We start from the raw sequence: 15,996 nt of genomic DNA on the forward strand, positions 1-15,996 counted from the left end.
AAGAAGAAAAAGAAAGTAGAAGAAGTAAGGAAATTGATTGATGATAAGTAAAGGAACAAACATATGAGTGAATGTGATTGTAGGTTCATATGTTTTTGGCTGTTGCACATAAAAAAAATATATATCAGTAGAGATTGTTAATGATAAAGGGGATTTGGGGATTTGTGAATAAGATTATAGTATAATGTATGGATTTAATTTAAAAGGAAATTATGGATGGTTAAAATGTATGCATTTAACTATATTTAAGGATAAATTAGGTATAAATGATTAGTTAAAATAATAGAAATTAGTATTTATAGAATGCAATGTAAGTATCAAAATTTGTAGTATAAATAGAACCGCCCATTGACAAATTCTTTTTAGAACAAAAATTTTCCTACTGCGTTTCAATTTTTATTTCAAAGGAAGCAACATAACGATTTCCAGAAGCAACGACTTAGTTTGTGAATTGGGATCACTTAGCCCAAGGCATATGACAGAAAAAGGGATAAAATTAAAGAACATATAAATCCGATGAGGTTGACCCAAATTATGTGGGAAAAAAAAAAAAAAAAGAAAACAAAGAAAGAAAAAGAAAAAAAAAAGTATTTAATGTTGGTCACGCTGGGTCATCGACTTTGGTAGAAGAAAAAACAAATTCCTCCCAAAAAAATAAAATAAAAATAAAAATAAAAATGGAAAACATTGAATAAGGGCATTATGAAAATTTAAAAGCTGTGGGACTATATAAAATCTTTTTTGCAATGCAACTAGCATTTTGTGATAATATGAAACACTTCTTTTCATATATATATATATATATATATATGTATATTAAACTCATTTTTATTTTTGATTGGACTAAAAACATAGAATTTTTGGTGAATGAAACTCTGTTTTATTTGTTTTTTGAAAATCCCATGAAACTTTTATTCATATATATATATACACATAATTTTTTTATGAGAAGCAAAAAAATTGTCGCTAAAATAAGGGATTAGGAATTAAATCACTAAAAGAAAGAGCATTTAAACTTAATTAGGAGAGAGAAAGTTGATTTTAAAGAGTAATTTTAGTAATAATAAAAAATTAAGATAAACAATAAATAATGGATATAAAACATTTAAAAAAAATAAATATCAATTGTTAAATTAGATTAATTAAAAAGTTTACACTTTACATTATTTGTTAAAAATACTTTGTCAAAAAGCTTTCGTAAAAAGATTTTGTATGGAAATGCTCTTTTATAGCTATACCTGAGAAAATGCATAAGATATGGACTTCAAAGATTATTGGCTAGATATTGGGATACATAGTGGAGATTTGTAATCATTGCTTATTGGTTGCAATGAAATTTCAAATTAGCAGCTGAAGATGATTTTGTTCTTGCGACCACTATATATGGAAAAGAAGTGAAAGCTATATACATCCAACCTTTTTTTTTTTTTTTTTTTTTTTGCTTTAACTATATACATCCAACCTTATGCATACCTGCTACTATAATTTTTATTTCAATTAAATGGCACCAGACTTTTCCTTCATTCAATTACTAGGTTTGGTGTTATGAGGAGCGTGCTTGCCCCTACCTACAACTCATCAATCATCATCACACATCAGTCCTCATCACATTTTTTTTTTTTCTTTTTCCTTATATAATAAATAAATAGAAGGCTTAAAGGATAAGAGCGTGATCGATGGGATGACATTTTGGGAACGTTATCGTCAAAAAGTAGTATAAGAGCACTTTTTAAATATTACAGATAATAATATAGGGAATAAAAATAATAAAACAAATAAAAAATAAACCATTTAAAATGTTATATATTATTAGTTAATTTTATTTTGAACAGAAATCAAAGTAATTTTTAAACTTTATTACCTATTAAATTGACATTATACGTGTAAACAGTAACAACTTCTAATTTTCATACCACATAAACTCTAGAGCCAATGAAGATGCTTTTTATTTTTTGGTGAATGCCAATGAAGATGCTGTTGCTGGCACCAGACTTGTCCTTCATTTAATTATTAGGTTTAGTTGTCATTCATATGCTTGCTCCTTCCGAGTACTCATCTGTCATCATCACTTTTTCTTTTCTTTTTAAATAATAAATACGCAGAAGGTGACAAGACCTGTCACATGAATGCTTCCAATTACTTGTCCAAGGAAATTTCGATCGAACAGTTCTGTGAAATTTCTTACAGAATTTTCTCCTAAGTATTAACAATTTCAAAATTATAATACTTTATTTTTATCGGTGCATTTTTTATTTTCTAGCAATATTATTTTCAATTAACCATCACCTTTAATATGGAGTTTGTTTTAGAGATTTTTAAAATCATAAATAAAATATAAATAGGTAAATTAGTAAATAAATAAATTAAATTAAATCAAATTGTTACATATTTCACTGTTAACAATCTATTAACTCATGCTATCGTGTCGGTGCTGTTATAAATTTGATATTATTCAGATAACGCAATGCTGAAGATGTCATGTGGTTAGGATTTTGCCAACTCTAATGAAAGGGATGTTAGTTTGATGATATCGTATTGGTGCCGTTATAAATTTTACCACTCTCACCACGACATGTGTCATGTTCATTTACTTATTTAATTCTAATATTGATTTGGTACATTAAACCCATACCAACCAATCTGCCTGCCACCTAAAATAATAAATGACTAATAATAGACGGCTATAAGTCCACAAAAGGCCCAAAAGATAAGGCAAAGAAGAAGTGGAGAAGAAAGCAAAGCAGTGAGGCACGGCATACTCAACAAAATAAAAAATAACGGTGCAAGTGATCAACCTAGCGCAGAATCTTAATTAGCTTGGGTAAGCAACTCCTCCATCATCTTTAATCATCTACTTGTACATGCTTTTTGTTTGGAATTTCGATCTTGTTGAATAACAAGGATTTCATTTGTTCCTTCTCACGTTTTAGTACCATATATTTTTAAATTAGTTATATGGCTTTTTTTATAAGTTCTTGTCAAATAATTATTTTATAAAAAACCAATTACATGGAGAGTATTTATAATTAAATATTGACATGATTCATATTAATGTTGTTGCGGCGCTCTCATGCAAGATTAGAGTTATGTTCTTATTAACACTGACCTAGTAACCAATTTGAGATATCTAATAACAATTTTATTAGATTATTTTATACAAACATATACAATAAGATGTTGAACATAGTTTCCAATTAGCATCCAATAATCATTAAGAGCTTCAGATATGAATTCATTGGTATATACAAGAATTTTGTCTTCATTATACAATCAATAAATTGTGCAAACAATTTGATTATCTGAACAATAAATATTGCATAAACCAAATTGATAAAAGATACGTATGTGACCAATGTATTTATTTAATACCATAAAATATCAAAGGTTCACATGCTGATTAAATAAGGCCACATATATCACTTTTCATTCAAGTAATATAAGTGATTTCAATTTAATTTTACCAACTGTTAATCTACAAACTAACCAATGTTTCCAGAGTTGATACTCAATGATCTTTTATGCTTTCATATATGTCCATATCACTGTTTTAAATCACACGTCTTCCGGATGGTTCAGGCGCACCGCCAGCTGAGGCATTTTCTAAAATTCCTTGGAACCTACCAAAAAAGGTGTTATAAGACAAATGGCAAAAATCTTCCACTTTTAACTGTTAAATACAAGCCTTTGCCCAGTAGACATAGCTCAACTTCATATAAAGTAGAAAGAATTGACCCAGACTATCCTTGTCAAAAGATAATGGACCAAGTCTAACGTAACTCCTCCAAAACTTTATCTATAATAAATTTAAAGTTCCTAATTTTAAAATTAAATAAAGGCGAAACTAGTGGCACACAAATTTTTATTTATTTTATTTTTTTAATGAAAAATTACTAGAATATCATGCGTTTTAAATGTACTAAATCTAATAATTTTAAAAATATTAATATATTATATATATATTTTTTCTATACATGAAATCTAATAATTTTAAAAATATTAATATATTATATATATTTTTTCTATACATGAAATACTTTGATGTTTTGAAGCCCATGCCTCATTTTAAGGTTCAAAATTTTGGCTTCGATAGAAATATCGAAGATTTAAAATATAAAAATTTCTATAAAAATATCAAAAAGCATTAAATATAAATAAAAAATAAAAAAATGATAAAAATTAATGAAAATTTATTTAAAAAATATAAATTTTTGTTGAACATTTAGGATTAGCTTATTTAGTCAATTAATTATAAAATGATTATAAAAATTGCTAAAATATTGAATAGATATTATATTTCTCTTAATCAAATTTTTTTTTGTATTTAATCAATTTAATTTATAGTAAGCGATAATGATATTAAATAGACTATTATTAATAAAAATATGTAAAAAAAAAAAGTATATATTTGATAAAATTGTTTACTAATTAAGATAAAAGTATTATAACAGTCACATTATATTTAATAAATATTATCTCAATATTCATAGAACTCTTGGATGGTTGAAAATTGTTAATATCGTTTTCATTCTCATTTTGAAATGTGAAATGTGAAATGTAAAAGGTAATTATTAAAACATATATCTCCTTAATAATTTTTTATATAATTGTTGATATGCCAACAATAAGAATCTTGTATTAAATGTGGCTGCTTTTGATATTTAGTATAATATATTTCATCATCTTTTTATTTTTATTTATTTAATGTTATTAATTTGAATGATATCAATACCTATTCTACATAATATTATATTTCAATATTATTATTTTATGTTATTATTTTATATTCTTATATAGTTATCTATTACCATTCAATTATGGGATTCCAATAAATTCATTTTATATGAAATGTATAGCAATTATATATATATATATATATATTATATTATCAATAGATGGAACCTCTCGTTTGATTTATATTATTAAATATTTGATAGGTAATTAAAAAGTAAAAAATTATCATTAAAGTTAATTTGGCAAAAAATTATTAAACATCAATAATATCTAAGAATTTTTTTTAATAAAATTTTTTAAAAAAAAATTTAGATATTTTCAAAATTTCTATGGAAATTTCAGAAATTTACATGGAAGCTTTCAAAATTTGATGAATATTATGGATTCTCAAATTAATGTGTTAAGGATTTGATGTAGATATTTTGATAAAAATTTTATGGAAATTTTAGCGAAATTTCAAATATTTTTATGGATATTATATAAATTCTATCCGTATCACCTAAATTTCATTTTGACCTTTTGGAAAAAACCCAAAATTTCGACAAAATTTCGACAACAATTTTGATGTTTAAAACCTTACCTCACCTCACTAGCAATGCAATGCTTCATTTTATGCTTTTGCCTTTTAAAATACTGGTCCATATAAAATTAAGGTTTTAAATATCGAAATTGTCTTTGAAATTTTCCTTGTTTTTAGAAGGTCGAAAAGGAATTTAAATTTCAAATGGAAAGGGATAAAATTTTCATAATATCCATTGAAAATTTTTCAAAATTTCCATTGTCAAAATATCCACATCAAATTCTTAATAATTTAGTTAAAAAATCCATAATATCCGTCGAAATTTTAGAAATTTCCATGTAAATTTTTGAAATCTCCATAGAAATTTTAGAAATATTTACGAAATTTTTTATAAAAAAGTTCAAAAATATTATTGATGTTTAGTAAATTATTTTACCAAATTAACTTTAGTGATTGATTTTTTTTTTTAACTTTTTGATTATCTTTTTAATATTTAATGATATAAATAAAATGAAGTGAATTAAATTCAATGACCTTGATAAACTTCATTCATTGATATTATATATATATATATATATACTTGCTATACATTTTGTATAAGATGAATTTATTAGAATCCTATAATTACAAGTTAATAATTGATTATATAAGAATAAAAAATAATTATATAAAATAATAATATGAAAATACAATATTGTGTAGAATTGGTATTGAAAAAGATGATAGAATATATGATATTAAACATTAAGTACAACTATATTTAATACAAGATCCTTATGGTTGATATATTAATAATTACATGAAAAATTATGAAAGATATTTATTTTTTAATAATTATTTTTTACATTTTATATATTAAAATGAAAACAAAAAAAAGACTAATAATTTTTAATTATCTAAGAGTTCAATGAGTATTAAGATGATATTTATGAAATATAATATAATTTTAATGATTGTTTTATCTTAGTTACAAAAAAAATTTTATAAAATATATATCTTTTTTTTAATACTTTTATTAATAATAATTTATTTATGTTCGTTATTATTTATTATAAATTAAATCGATTAAAAAAATATAATTTATTCAATATTTTGTAATTTTTATAATCAATTTGACAATTGATTGTTTAAATAAACTATTTTTAAATTTTCAACAAAAAATTTTATTTTTAAAATAAATTTCCATAATTTTTTGTGAATTTTTATCCATATTCAATACTTTCTAATATTTTCATAAAAATTTTCATATTTTCAATTTTCGACATTTTCACCGATATCGAAATTTTGAATCTTGTATAAAATTTATTATAATTATACATATTATTATTGATCTAGAATAGTTTAATTGCTCATTGCCAAAATATAAATTAAATTAATAAAATTCTTTTGTTTTTTATTTTACGTGGTTTAATCATACTACATTATCAATAATAGAACTTCGTTGAAAAGTATCAAAAATTTTGATATGTATTATCCACATAAAATTTGACATTATAATATAATCATAAGACATGTTAAGTTGTAGATGAAATGGCGTAGTTTGGTTGACAAGTGCCACTATCCATGTCATGAATTGTGCGGGTTGGAGTAACTGGGTGGGGTTCATAGAGGCCAGCCAAAAAAAAAAAAAAAAAAGACATGTTAAGTTGTAAAATATATAATAGATAACATGTAAATGATATAAATGAATCATTAACTATATATGATATAAAAAGATTATTTTAGTTCCACCAGGTGTCAAAAATATTAACATTTCCAATTCCTATCAAATGAAACATGCAACTTTTCTAATTACCAAAAAAAATGCAACTTTTCTCCATATTATCATTAATAATATCAGAAAAAGGGATTTAGAGCCATACTAGAGCAAGGATCAAATAATTCCATCTTAGTATCACTAATGGTCCAATTGTATATGCACAATCTGAAAACAAATTTCATAGAAGAAAATGTATGGTCAATAAAATGATAAGAATGCGATTTAAAAAGATAATCAATAACTTGTAAACGTAGAGAAATTTCCATGATAAGAATAAGAAAAATCCAAAATAAAATATTATCAATACCTTACCAAATTTAAAACCGTTGTGCGACAAGAGCAAAATCTTAAAAAGGAAACTAATATGGAGTTTTAACAGCACAATGTTGCAATAGCTGATAATATTCAAGTAAAGTTTGGCATTCATCATCATTATCACAAATATTTAACAACATTTATAAGTAAGACATTAAAAAATTAATTTTCTCATCAAAACCAAACACATACAGTCACATAGATATTAGCAATCTACATATATAATAAATCTAATTGGCAAACGAAGATTATGCAATTATTAATTGCAAATAAATAATATTTGAACTCCTAATCTAAGTTACTTTTCCGCAAACATGGACAAAGAGTTAATTGCCGCCACATTTGCAGAAGACATAAATTACTCAAACATAGAAGAAGAGCCATAAGTTAGGTTATTATCAATAAACAAAGAAATTATCGATCATCATCTATAAATAGGTACATCAAGTAAGTGAGCATATATACATATATATAGATATATATAAATTGAGATGAAAACTAGCCTCGATTGCTTAATAATACCCATGAATAACAATTAAAGCAATTTAATAATATATGTGTAAGAAAATAAAAACTAATTGATAAAAGTTCCAAATTGAATCTCAAATCGAATAAAAGCTATATGAATATGTCAATGAATTTTTTTTTAATAAAAAAAAAAAAAAACGACAAGTCTGTCTTCAATAAATATATATTACTGTAGAAAATAATTTAAATGAAAAGTTGAACAAAGATACAGTACTAACGTGCTTTGGATGCTGTAGTAGCAATTCTATTTGCACACCAGAAAAAATATGTGTGTTGTATCCTGTACTGTTAAAGAAGATAACAGCATACTATATATAGGTACAAATGAAAATTTCAGCCAAAAAAAATAAAATAAAATGAAAAGCCTGACAAGGCAACAGCAGCTGATAAGGCAACTGTTGCCGTACATGCTATAGAAATAATGATACAGCTGTATATGATAATATCTATTAAATATGCAGCTCCTATTACAGTCTTAGGAGCAACTTTCATGTTTAATTCTAGGGCAATTTTCAAATCCCCTTAAAGTTGAAGGGGCATAGGTGCAAATTTCATAATTAAATGATAAATATTTATAGGCATAAAGGCAATTTAATAATCATGTAACAAATATAATTTAATAAGTATGTAAGTAAACGAGAAATTATTCAATGTGGTACACACATCCACTAAGAATATGCCATATTTTATAATTCTACAGGTTATATTTTGTCTAACTCAGCAAGATTAAAGGGATTTTATAATTGTTAATTTCTCAAGTTCCACCCATAATTTCCCCTTATCTATTCCCTTGATTGGCATTCTAATATTAAAGAGATTTTTTCTTGTACCAAATTTGAAGGGGAAAAAAAAGCAGCTTAATATGAAAGAATGTTGTCCTCTGTTGCAAAACCTATTGAACAAAAGAGGGCCTAAATATTTAGACTTTTTTCTTTCCTTTTTCATAGGAATATTGCTCAATTTGAATGGGTTAATGATTTTCTAAAGCAATATATATGGATTGAAATTTTTATTTATTTATTTAGATACTAATAGGAAGTTTCAAAATTATTTATGGTGGATTGTTTATTTAATTATTTTAAATTATTAATTAGGTTCTTTTATGGGATAATCAAAGAAAATTTCCTCATCAGTTTTGTTAAATGGAAAAGTATATGGACGTGGAAAATTGGAAGGCTAGCGGTTAGCCTAAACAATTAATATAAACAGTTAATAAAAAACTATGCTTAATGATTTATTGGGCGGCCTTCCTTACTCAGAGATCTTCAAATTCATTAATGCTTTAACATAGATGTACTATTCAAGTTAACTGAGCATTCACTACTTTGAACATTAATCCAAGTGTACGACCACGTCTATTAGCACATAAACATCAATACTCCATGTTTCGTTATGGTGATAAAAAAAGGGGCAGATAGTGTCCAATTGTTTCTAAGGAAGAACTGATAATAGAAGAGAATATCAAAGGAGGAAAGTAATTATATTAACATAGATAATCACAAAAGTATAGATAAATAATTAAGATAATATATATATATATATATAATACATGTTGTAGTTATCTTATCTGAATGTATAACAAGCATTCACCTTTGATATTATTATATTCTCAATAATATTAACAATATAATATTATTCTTTTGTCTTGTATTGGATCCCTAAATTAAATTTAAGTTTTACATTACAATAGAAATTTTCTAAAATTTGAATATATTCTGTCACAATAATATATATCTATATATATATATATGCAATTATATTAGTAAAATATATTTTTAAATTACTTATATGGTATCTTATAAAACTTCTTGTCAAATAATTATTTTTCATGTATTTTTTAAATTATTTGTTCAATTGTTTTTCGATTCTTTATGAAAAAATAATTATATATTTATTTTAAACCTTAATTTTTAATCATTTGTACACACTGACAATTTATTATGGTTTTACATTTGCATATTTTGGAATTATATATATATATATATATATATAAATTACTTGTCAAATAATTATTTTTTCATATTTGTTTATTATTTGTACAATTTTTCCCAATTCTGTGTGAAAAAATAATTATATATCTCTTTATAAACTTTAATTTTCAATTTTTTTTTGTAAAAATTGAAATTAGATTATTAAGAAAGAAAAACATGAAAATTTTTTCAATAAATTCAAAAAAAAAAAAAGGCTCTCTCAATATATTTTTGTGAAATTTTAGTCATATCTTTTAACATTTTTAGATACTCAAGCATATAATCGTTTTTTGGTTACATTTTTTCTTTTTAAATTTCTTTTTAGGGTTGAGAATAGGGTTTTGGTAATTAGTAAAGTTTTAGTGGGCAGACCATCAATAGTTCAAAAATATTTATAATAAACTTATTTTTGTCAAAAATATTTAAAATTAAAAAACCTGCATAAAACCTGTTTAAAAATTTGAAAAATATTAAAAAATATTGTTTAATGATAAATCGCGGAAAGAATAGAATTAACTAGTATTTTTAAAAAATATGATTTTATTTTATTTATGGAAAAAAAAAAGTTGCATTTGCTTATAAAAGGCTTTATGTATAAATTTTAAATAACATGACGGTATACCCTTTTGCAAAAATTAAGTTGATAATTTGATGCTAAGTATCTAAATACTGAATTAATGGAAATTTTCTCCTTTTATAAAATTGTAATTATAAACTATCATAAATTCATTCTGATATTTTATTTGGTTTACATTTTCAGACTCCACAAATTTGAATTGTCAAAAAGAAGAAAAAACAAAAAAAAGGGGAAAAAAAAAGAAGTAAAAGAAAAAGAAAAGTTTTTCGGACTGCAAGCTATGGACCAAATTAAGAGGATTGCTGATTGTATTGTAACAATTGCGGAGTGCCCACTTAAACCAATCATCCACCAAGTGTGCTATGTAGTTCAATACAAATCTAACATAGAAGATCTACAAACTCGAGTTGACAAGTTGAATTCACTCACAGGCAGGGTGCAACATTCTGTGGACAAAGGTGAGAGAACAAATGAAAAAGCCGAAGACGATGTCAAAAAGTGGATTGAAAACGTTGGCAAGGTCATTGAAAAGGCAAACAAATTCTCTGAAGAGGCCAACGAATTCGTTGAAGAAGAACACCAAGCAAACAAGAAGTGTCTCCATGGGTTTTGTGCAAATTTGAAGCCTCGTCATCAACTAGGCCGGAAATCGACAAAAATAAAGGAAGAGGTTGTTAAGTTACACACAGAGGGCGAAAAATACACCACCCAAGCAGTTTCATACCCCCCTCCTCTTCAAGAGACATGGAACACATCTACCACATCTGAGGCATTTCAATCAAGGAGTTCAATTGTGGATAGAATCATAAAAGAATTGGCGAAACCTGACATCAACATTATCGGAGTGTATGGATTGGGTGGTGTGGGGAAGACCACACTTGTCAAACAAGTTTCTGATCTTGTTCAACAAAAACACTTCTTTGATGAGGTGGCTATGGCAACCGTCTCGGAGAACCCGGACCCCAAAAGAATTCAAGGAGAAATTGCTGACAAGTTGGATTTGAAGTTTCAACAAGAGACCACAGCTGGAAGAGCTTTGAATTTGAAAGAAAGGACAAGAAACAAGAAGATTTTGATAATCTTAGATGATATTTGGACAAAACTTGATTTGGAGGTTGTGGGACTTGAACCTATTGGGGGATGTAAAATCTTAGCGACCTCTAGAACTCGAGAAGCGTTATCCGAAACGGGTACACGAAATGAATTTAAGCTTGAAGTTTTACATGAGCGAGAAAGTTGGATTTTATTTGAGAAGAAGGCAGGGGATGTAGTAAAAGATCCAACTATTAAAAACATAGCTGTTGAAGTAGCCAAAAGATGTTCAGGTTTGCCGGTTTTAATCATCTCGGTTGCAAGTTCTTTAAGAAGTAAAAAAAAATATTCATGGGAAGATGCTTTGGAAAGTCTAAAAAAGATTGGCAGGAATGAAATGCAAAAAAAATCATACTCAATTCTAGAGTGGAGTTACAACCAGTTACGTGATAACGAGGCAAAGTCATTTTTCTTGCTATGTGCAATGGTTGCGGTACGAAATGAAGTTTCACTCAAAGACTTGTTGATATATAGTTTCGGCTTGGGTATACTTAGAAATATGGATACTTTGGAGAAAGCACGTAATAGATTGTATTCATTAGTTGATTACCTTAAGGACTCTTGTCTATTGCTTGACGGTGATGATGATCAATATCCCAAAATACATGATATTGTCCGTGATGCTGCTCTCTGGATTGTTCGGAAAGAGCACCAAGTTTTATCAGTAACAAGTGGAAGTGAGTTGAAAGAATGGCCCGAGAAGGATTTGTTAGAGCATTGCCCCATGATTTATTTCGGTTTCCACTCTACTTTCCATGCTGGGCTTCCTGCGAAGCTGCAATGTCCAAAGCTAAAATTGTTTATTCTTGTAAATAATGATGATGAGCCACTTGAAGTCCCAGAAAATTTCTTTGAAGAGATGAAAGAACTCAAAGTGCTGGATTTAACCGATTTTGGTAATCTTTTACTGCCTCCATCTTTTGTTTCCTTGACGAATCTTCAAACATTGTGTCTGGTAAGTTGCGCATTCGCAGATGATGATGATGTCCTGGGTAAAATCGGTGAGCTACGGGGTTTACAAATTCTTAGTTTGGCACGCTCTAATGTTGGAAAATTGTGCAAAGAAATAGGACAGTTGACCTGTCTGCGATTGTTGGATTTGAGCCATTGCTTTAAGCTTAAAGTTATTCCACCGAATGTCTTATCGAATTTAAGCAGACTAGAAGAGTTGAACATGGAGCGTAGCTTTAAAAATTGGGAAGCCGAAGGAGTCACAGATGAAAGACGCATCAATGCTAGTGTCTCAGAGCTAAAGCACTTGTCTCAGTTGACCACATTGAACGTAAGTGTTGAGAATGCTGACGCTTTGCCGACAAACTTATTCTCTGATAAGTTAGAAAGATTCCAAATAAATGTCGGTGGTGAGGATGTTTTAAGGGATTATCTTGACAATGAAACCTCAAAGAAGCTAAGACTCAAACTCACAAGAAGCGATCAATTGGATCAAAGTGTTAAAATGCTTATAAGAAAATCTGAAAGTTTGTACTTGGATCTGGTGGAAGGAGTTAGTAATTGTATTCCTCAACTGGACAGTGAGGGATTTCCTCAACTGAAGCTTCTTGAATTCCAAAATCATGCTAGTGAAATGAAGCATATTGTTGAATCAATCAATTGTACTCATTCTGCCTTCCCAAGCTTGGAGTCACTAGTTTTATTTAATGTCTCCAGTGTGGAAAGTATATGTTATCCTCAACTTGGAACCGACCCTTTTGGGAAACTAAGGACCATACGTGCTCACTGGTGCAGTGGATTGAAAAATCTTCTCCCACTTTCTATGGTTAATTGCTTCTTGAAGCTTCAAGAAATGGAATTGAGTCACTGTGACATCTTAGAAAAGGTTTTTGTTGCAGAAAAAGAAAAAGGAGATGAGATTTTCATTCGTCAAGACATGGATCCCACTGAGTTCTGTCAATTGCAGTTTCTGACTCTGAGAAATCTACCACAGTTTATTGGCTTCTCCTCTATAGGTGGCAGGGTAGATGAGATCCATAATAATTCCGCACCACTTTTCAATCGGAAGGTAAATAATATTCGTGAGTGTGTGTATATATATATATATATGTATGTTTCCAAAAGTTTAAGCCAATTAATTGGAGGTGGGTTATTGGTTATCGTTATTTTTATATATTATATCTATACAATGTTCAGTTTTTTTAATAAAAATATTGATAAACTATATAACATTTTGGATGGTACAGCTTAAATTTCCAAAATCGTTGGAGGAGTTAAAAATGGAAGGGCTTGATAGAATTACGAGCATATGGCCTGATTATGACTCCAAACTTATAAAATTATCAGCCACTTACAAACAGTTGAATAGCTGTCGAAATCTGCGTATAATACGAGTTGATGGATGTGGGAGTCTGAAATATGTTTTTCCAGCCTCCGCCGCTAGAGGTCTTGAGCAGTTAGTGGAGCTGAATGTAACGAATTGCAGGTCCATCAAAGAAATCATTGCAAAAGAAGAAGGTGATGATGATGCTGATGAAATCATCAAGTTTGTGTTCCCAAAAGTAAAGAAACTTCGGTTACGATATCTGCCACAACTTGGGAATTTCTATCCAGGAATGCATACTTCCAAGTGGCCGTCATTGACTTCGATGGAGATTAATAAATGTAAGAAAGTGGAGACTTAGCATCCGACATTTCAACCTTCCATCATCAACATGATCAAACCACTACTAATCCTAATCCTCTCTTTTTTATTGAAAAGGTAGTTTAATTACAAACAACACATACATAAATATAGTTATTTAGAGCTTGTTTTGGGAAGGTTTTTAATTATTATGTGGAACCAATATAAATTCTATCTATATATATATATATATAAAATAAATAAATTTCTTTGGTGTCCTAAAGATTGCGGATTATATATAATCCAAGCAATCTTTATATTTATATGCAGTCGCAGTTACATGTCTAGCTTTTTTAGTTAATATTTATCATCTATGCTATATATAACATTGATTAATTGTTGTAGCTGTTATATCATTGTTTCAGGGTTCATTCCCCAAGTTGGAAAGCTTGGAAGTGACCGCCGAGGAGTATTTGTGTGATCCGTTACTCACTCATGCAGAGTCGTTTCCCAGACTAAAAGAAGTCAATTTGTTTTGCATGCATGTTAAATCAGCTGTATTCCCCTTTGCTTCTCTTCTGAAATTACCCGCTCTACAAGATTTGAAGTTGCAGAGTGCATTTTTTAAGGAAATATTCATGGTGGAGCAAGCATCAGGACTTGTTAATGGGGGATTGACAAATTTAGGCCTTTGGAGATTGCCTGAGCTGATGCGTCTGTGGGACGAAAACTTGCTGGCCCTGCAGCACCAAGTAGCTGCACACCTGGTTTTCCCAAATATGGAAAATTTGTGGGTAAAGGAGTGTCGCCGATTAAAGGATGTAGTTCAGTTCGCCATATCCTTCCCCAATCTAAAAGCTTTGGAACTGTATGAATGCGACGAGCTCAATTACTTGTTTACATATTCTGTAGCAACAAGTTTAACGAAACTGGAATCACTCGTGATTAAATATTGTAAAAGAATGACAGAAATAATATCAGTGCCGAGCACTAGTAATGGAGATGATGATGAGTATGATCAGACAATTACTTTTGGGAGACTGGAACTTTTAGAGCTTCATGATCTACCGTGTCTTGCAGGCTTTTGCTCTGGAAATTCCATAAATGTGAAAGTCCCATTCTTACAGCATTTAAAAGTTACAAATTGCGGACTTGAGATGAAGATTTCCCCTGATGAAATACTTGTAATCAATGACTCAAAATCTGCAGAAAGAACCCTACATATAGCTGAAGAAGAAGAAGAAGATGAAGAAGATGATGATTATATTGTATATGAATCGATCTAGAATGGATGAAGGTGACTGATTTATATCTTTTATTTTTGAGTTTTTTTTAATATAATTTTTATTTCTATATAATTTTTGTATAGATATTTGTTTATATATACTTTATCATGCATTAACTAAAATTTGAATATTTACAATTTTTTTGTACAAATTTATATTGTAAATAATTTTTAATTAATATAATGCATACTGTAAGATCCTTATATATATATATATACACACACACACACACATATATATATATATACACACACATAAACAGAGGTATTATTTAATTGACTATTTAGCTCATTTTATGACATGCCACATAAAAGTAGAATCGGTAAATTATATATATTGATTCTTAGATATTTTCAAATAAACTTAATTTGTTTAATTTGAATTTACAATTTTTATATCTCACATTGCAACAAAATTTAGAATACGAAGGCATTTCTATGAAATTGCTAACTTTTCCAAACTCTAACAAAAATATATACATGTAGAGAGGATGCAATTTGACTTTGTGCTTTAGTAGTTTGGGAATAATATTATTGTTTTAGACAAAACTTAAACAGTGGTAAAAGTTTATGAATGCTCTGTTTCAATGAGTTGCGTCTGTCACATGTTTCAGATATGGCTGTCCCATGCTCTGTTTAAAGGA

General features: G+C 27.9%; 1 protein-coding gene across 2 annotated transcripts; it reads left to right on the forward strand.

The window, feature by feature from the left end:
• Window positions 1–2,682: 2,682 nt before the first annotated feature.
• Window positions 2,683–15,385, forward strand: LOC107421992 (disease resistance protein At4g27190). Of its 2 annotated transcripts, none has more exons than XR_009638457.1 (4): window positions 2,683–2,821; window positions 10,584–13,512; window positions 13,691–14,205; window positions 14,493–15,385. XR_009638457.1 is itself a non-coding variant. In XM_016031368.4 (4 exons), exons 2-4 carry the CDS (start codon window positions 10,681–10,683, stop codon window positions 14,546–14,548), a joined length of 3,306 nt encoding a protein of 1,101 aa, XP_015886854.3. In that variant the 5' UTR covers window positions 2,683–2,821; window positions 10,584–10,680; the 3' UTR covers window positions 14,549–15,385. The 2 variants fall into 2 exon arrangements, 1 of the variants encoding a protein (XP_015886854.3); XM_016031368.4 differs by having other exon boundaries at window positions 13,691–14,108.
• The last annotated feature ends 611 nt before the right edge of the window (window positions 15,386–15,996 follow it).

This window comes from Ziziphus jujuba, chromosome 3 (genome assembly GCF_031755915.1).
Source record: "Ziziphus jujuba cultivar Dongzao chromosome 3, ASM3175591v1".
NCBI classification, from domain to species: Eukaryota; Viridiplantae; Streptophyta; class Magnoliopsida; order Rosales; family Rhamnaceae; genus Ziziphus; species Ziziphus jujuba.

Coding starts and splice junctions, on each gene's coding strand:
- LOC107421992 (XM_016031368.4), top strand. CDS start 10,681: ATGGACCAAATTAAGAGGATTGCTGATTGTATTGTAACAATTGCGGAG. Junction 13,513..13,690: donor CACCACTTTTCAATCGGAAG/GTAAATAATATT, acceptor TGGATGGTACAG/CTTAAATTTCCAAAATCGTT. Junction 14,109..14,492: donor TTCGATGGAGATTAATAAAT/GTAAGAAAGTGG, acceptor TCATTGTTTCAG/GGTTCATTCCCCAAGTTGGA.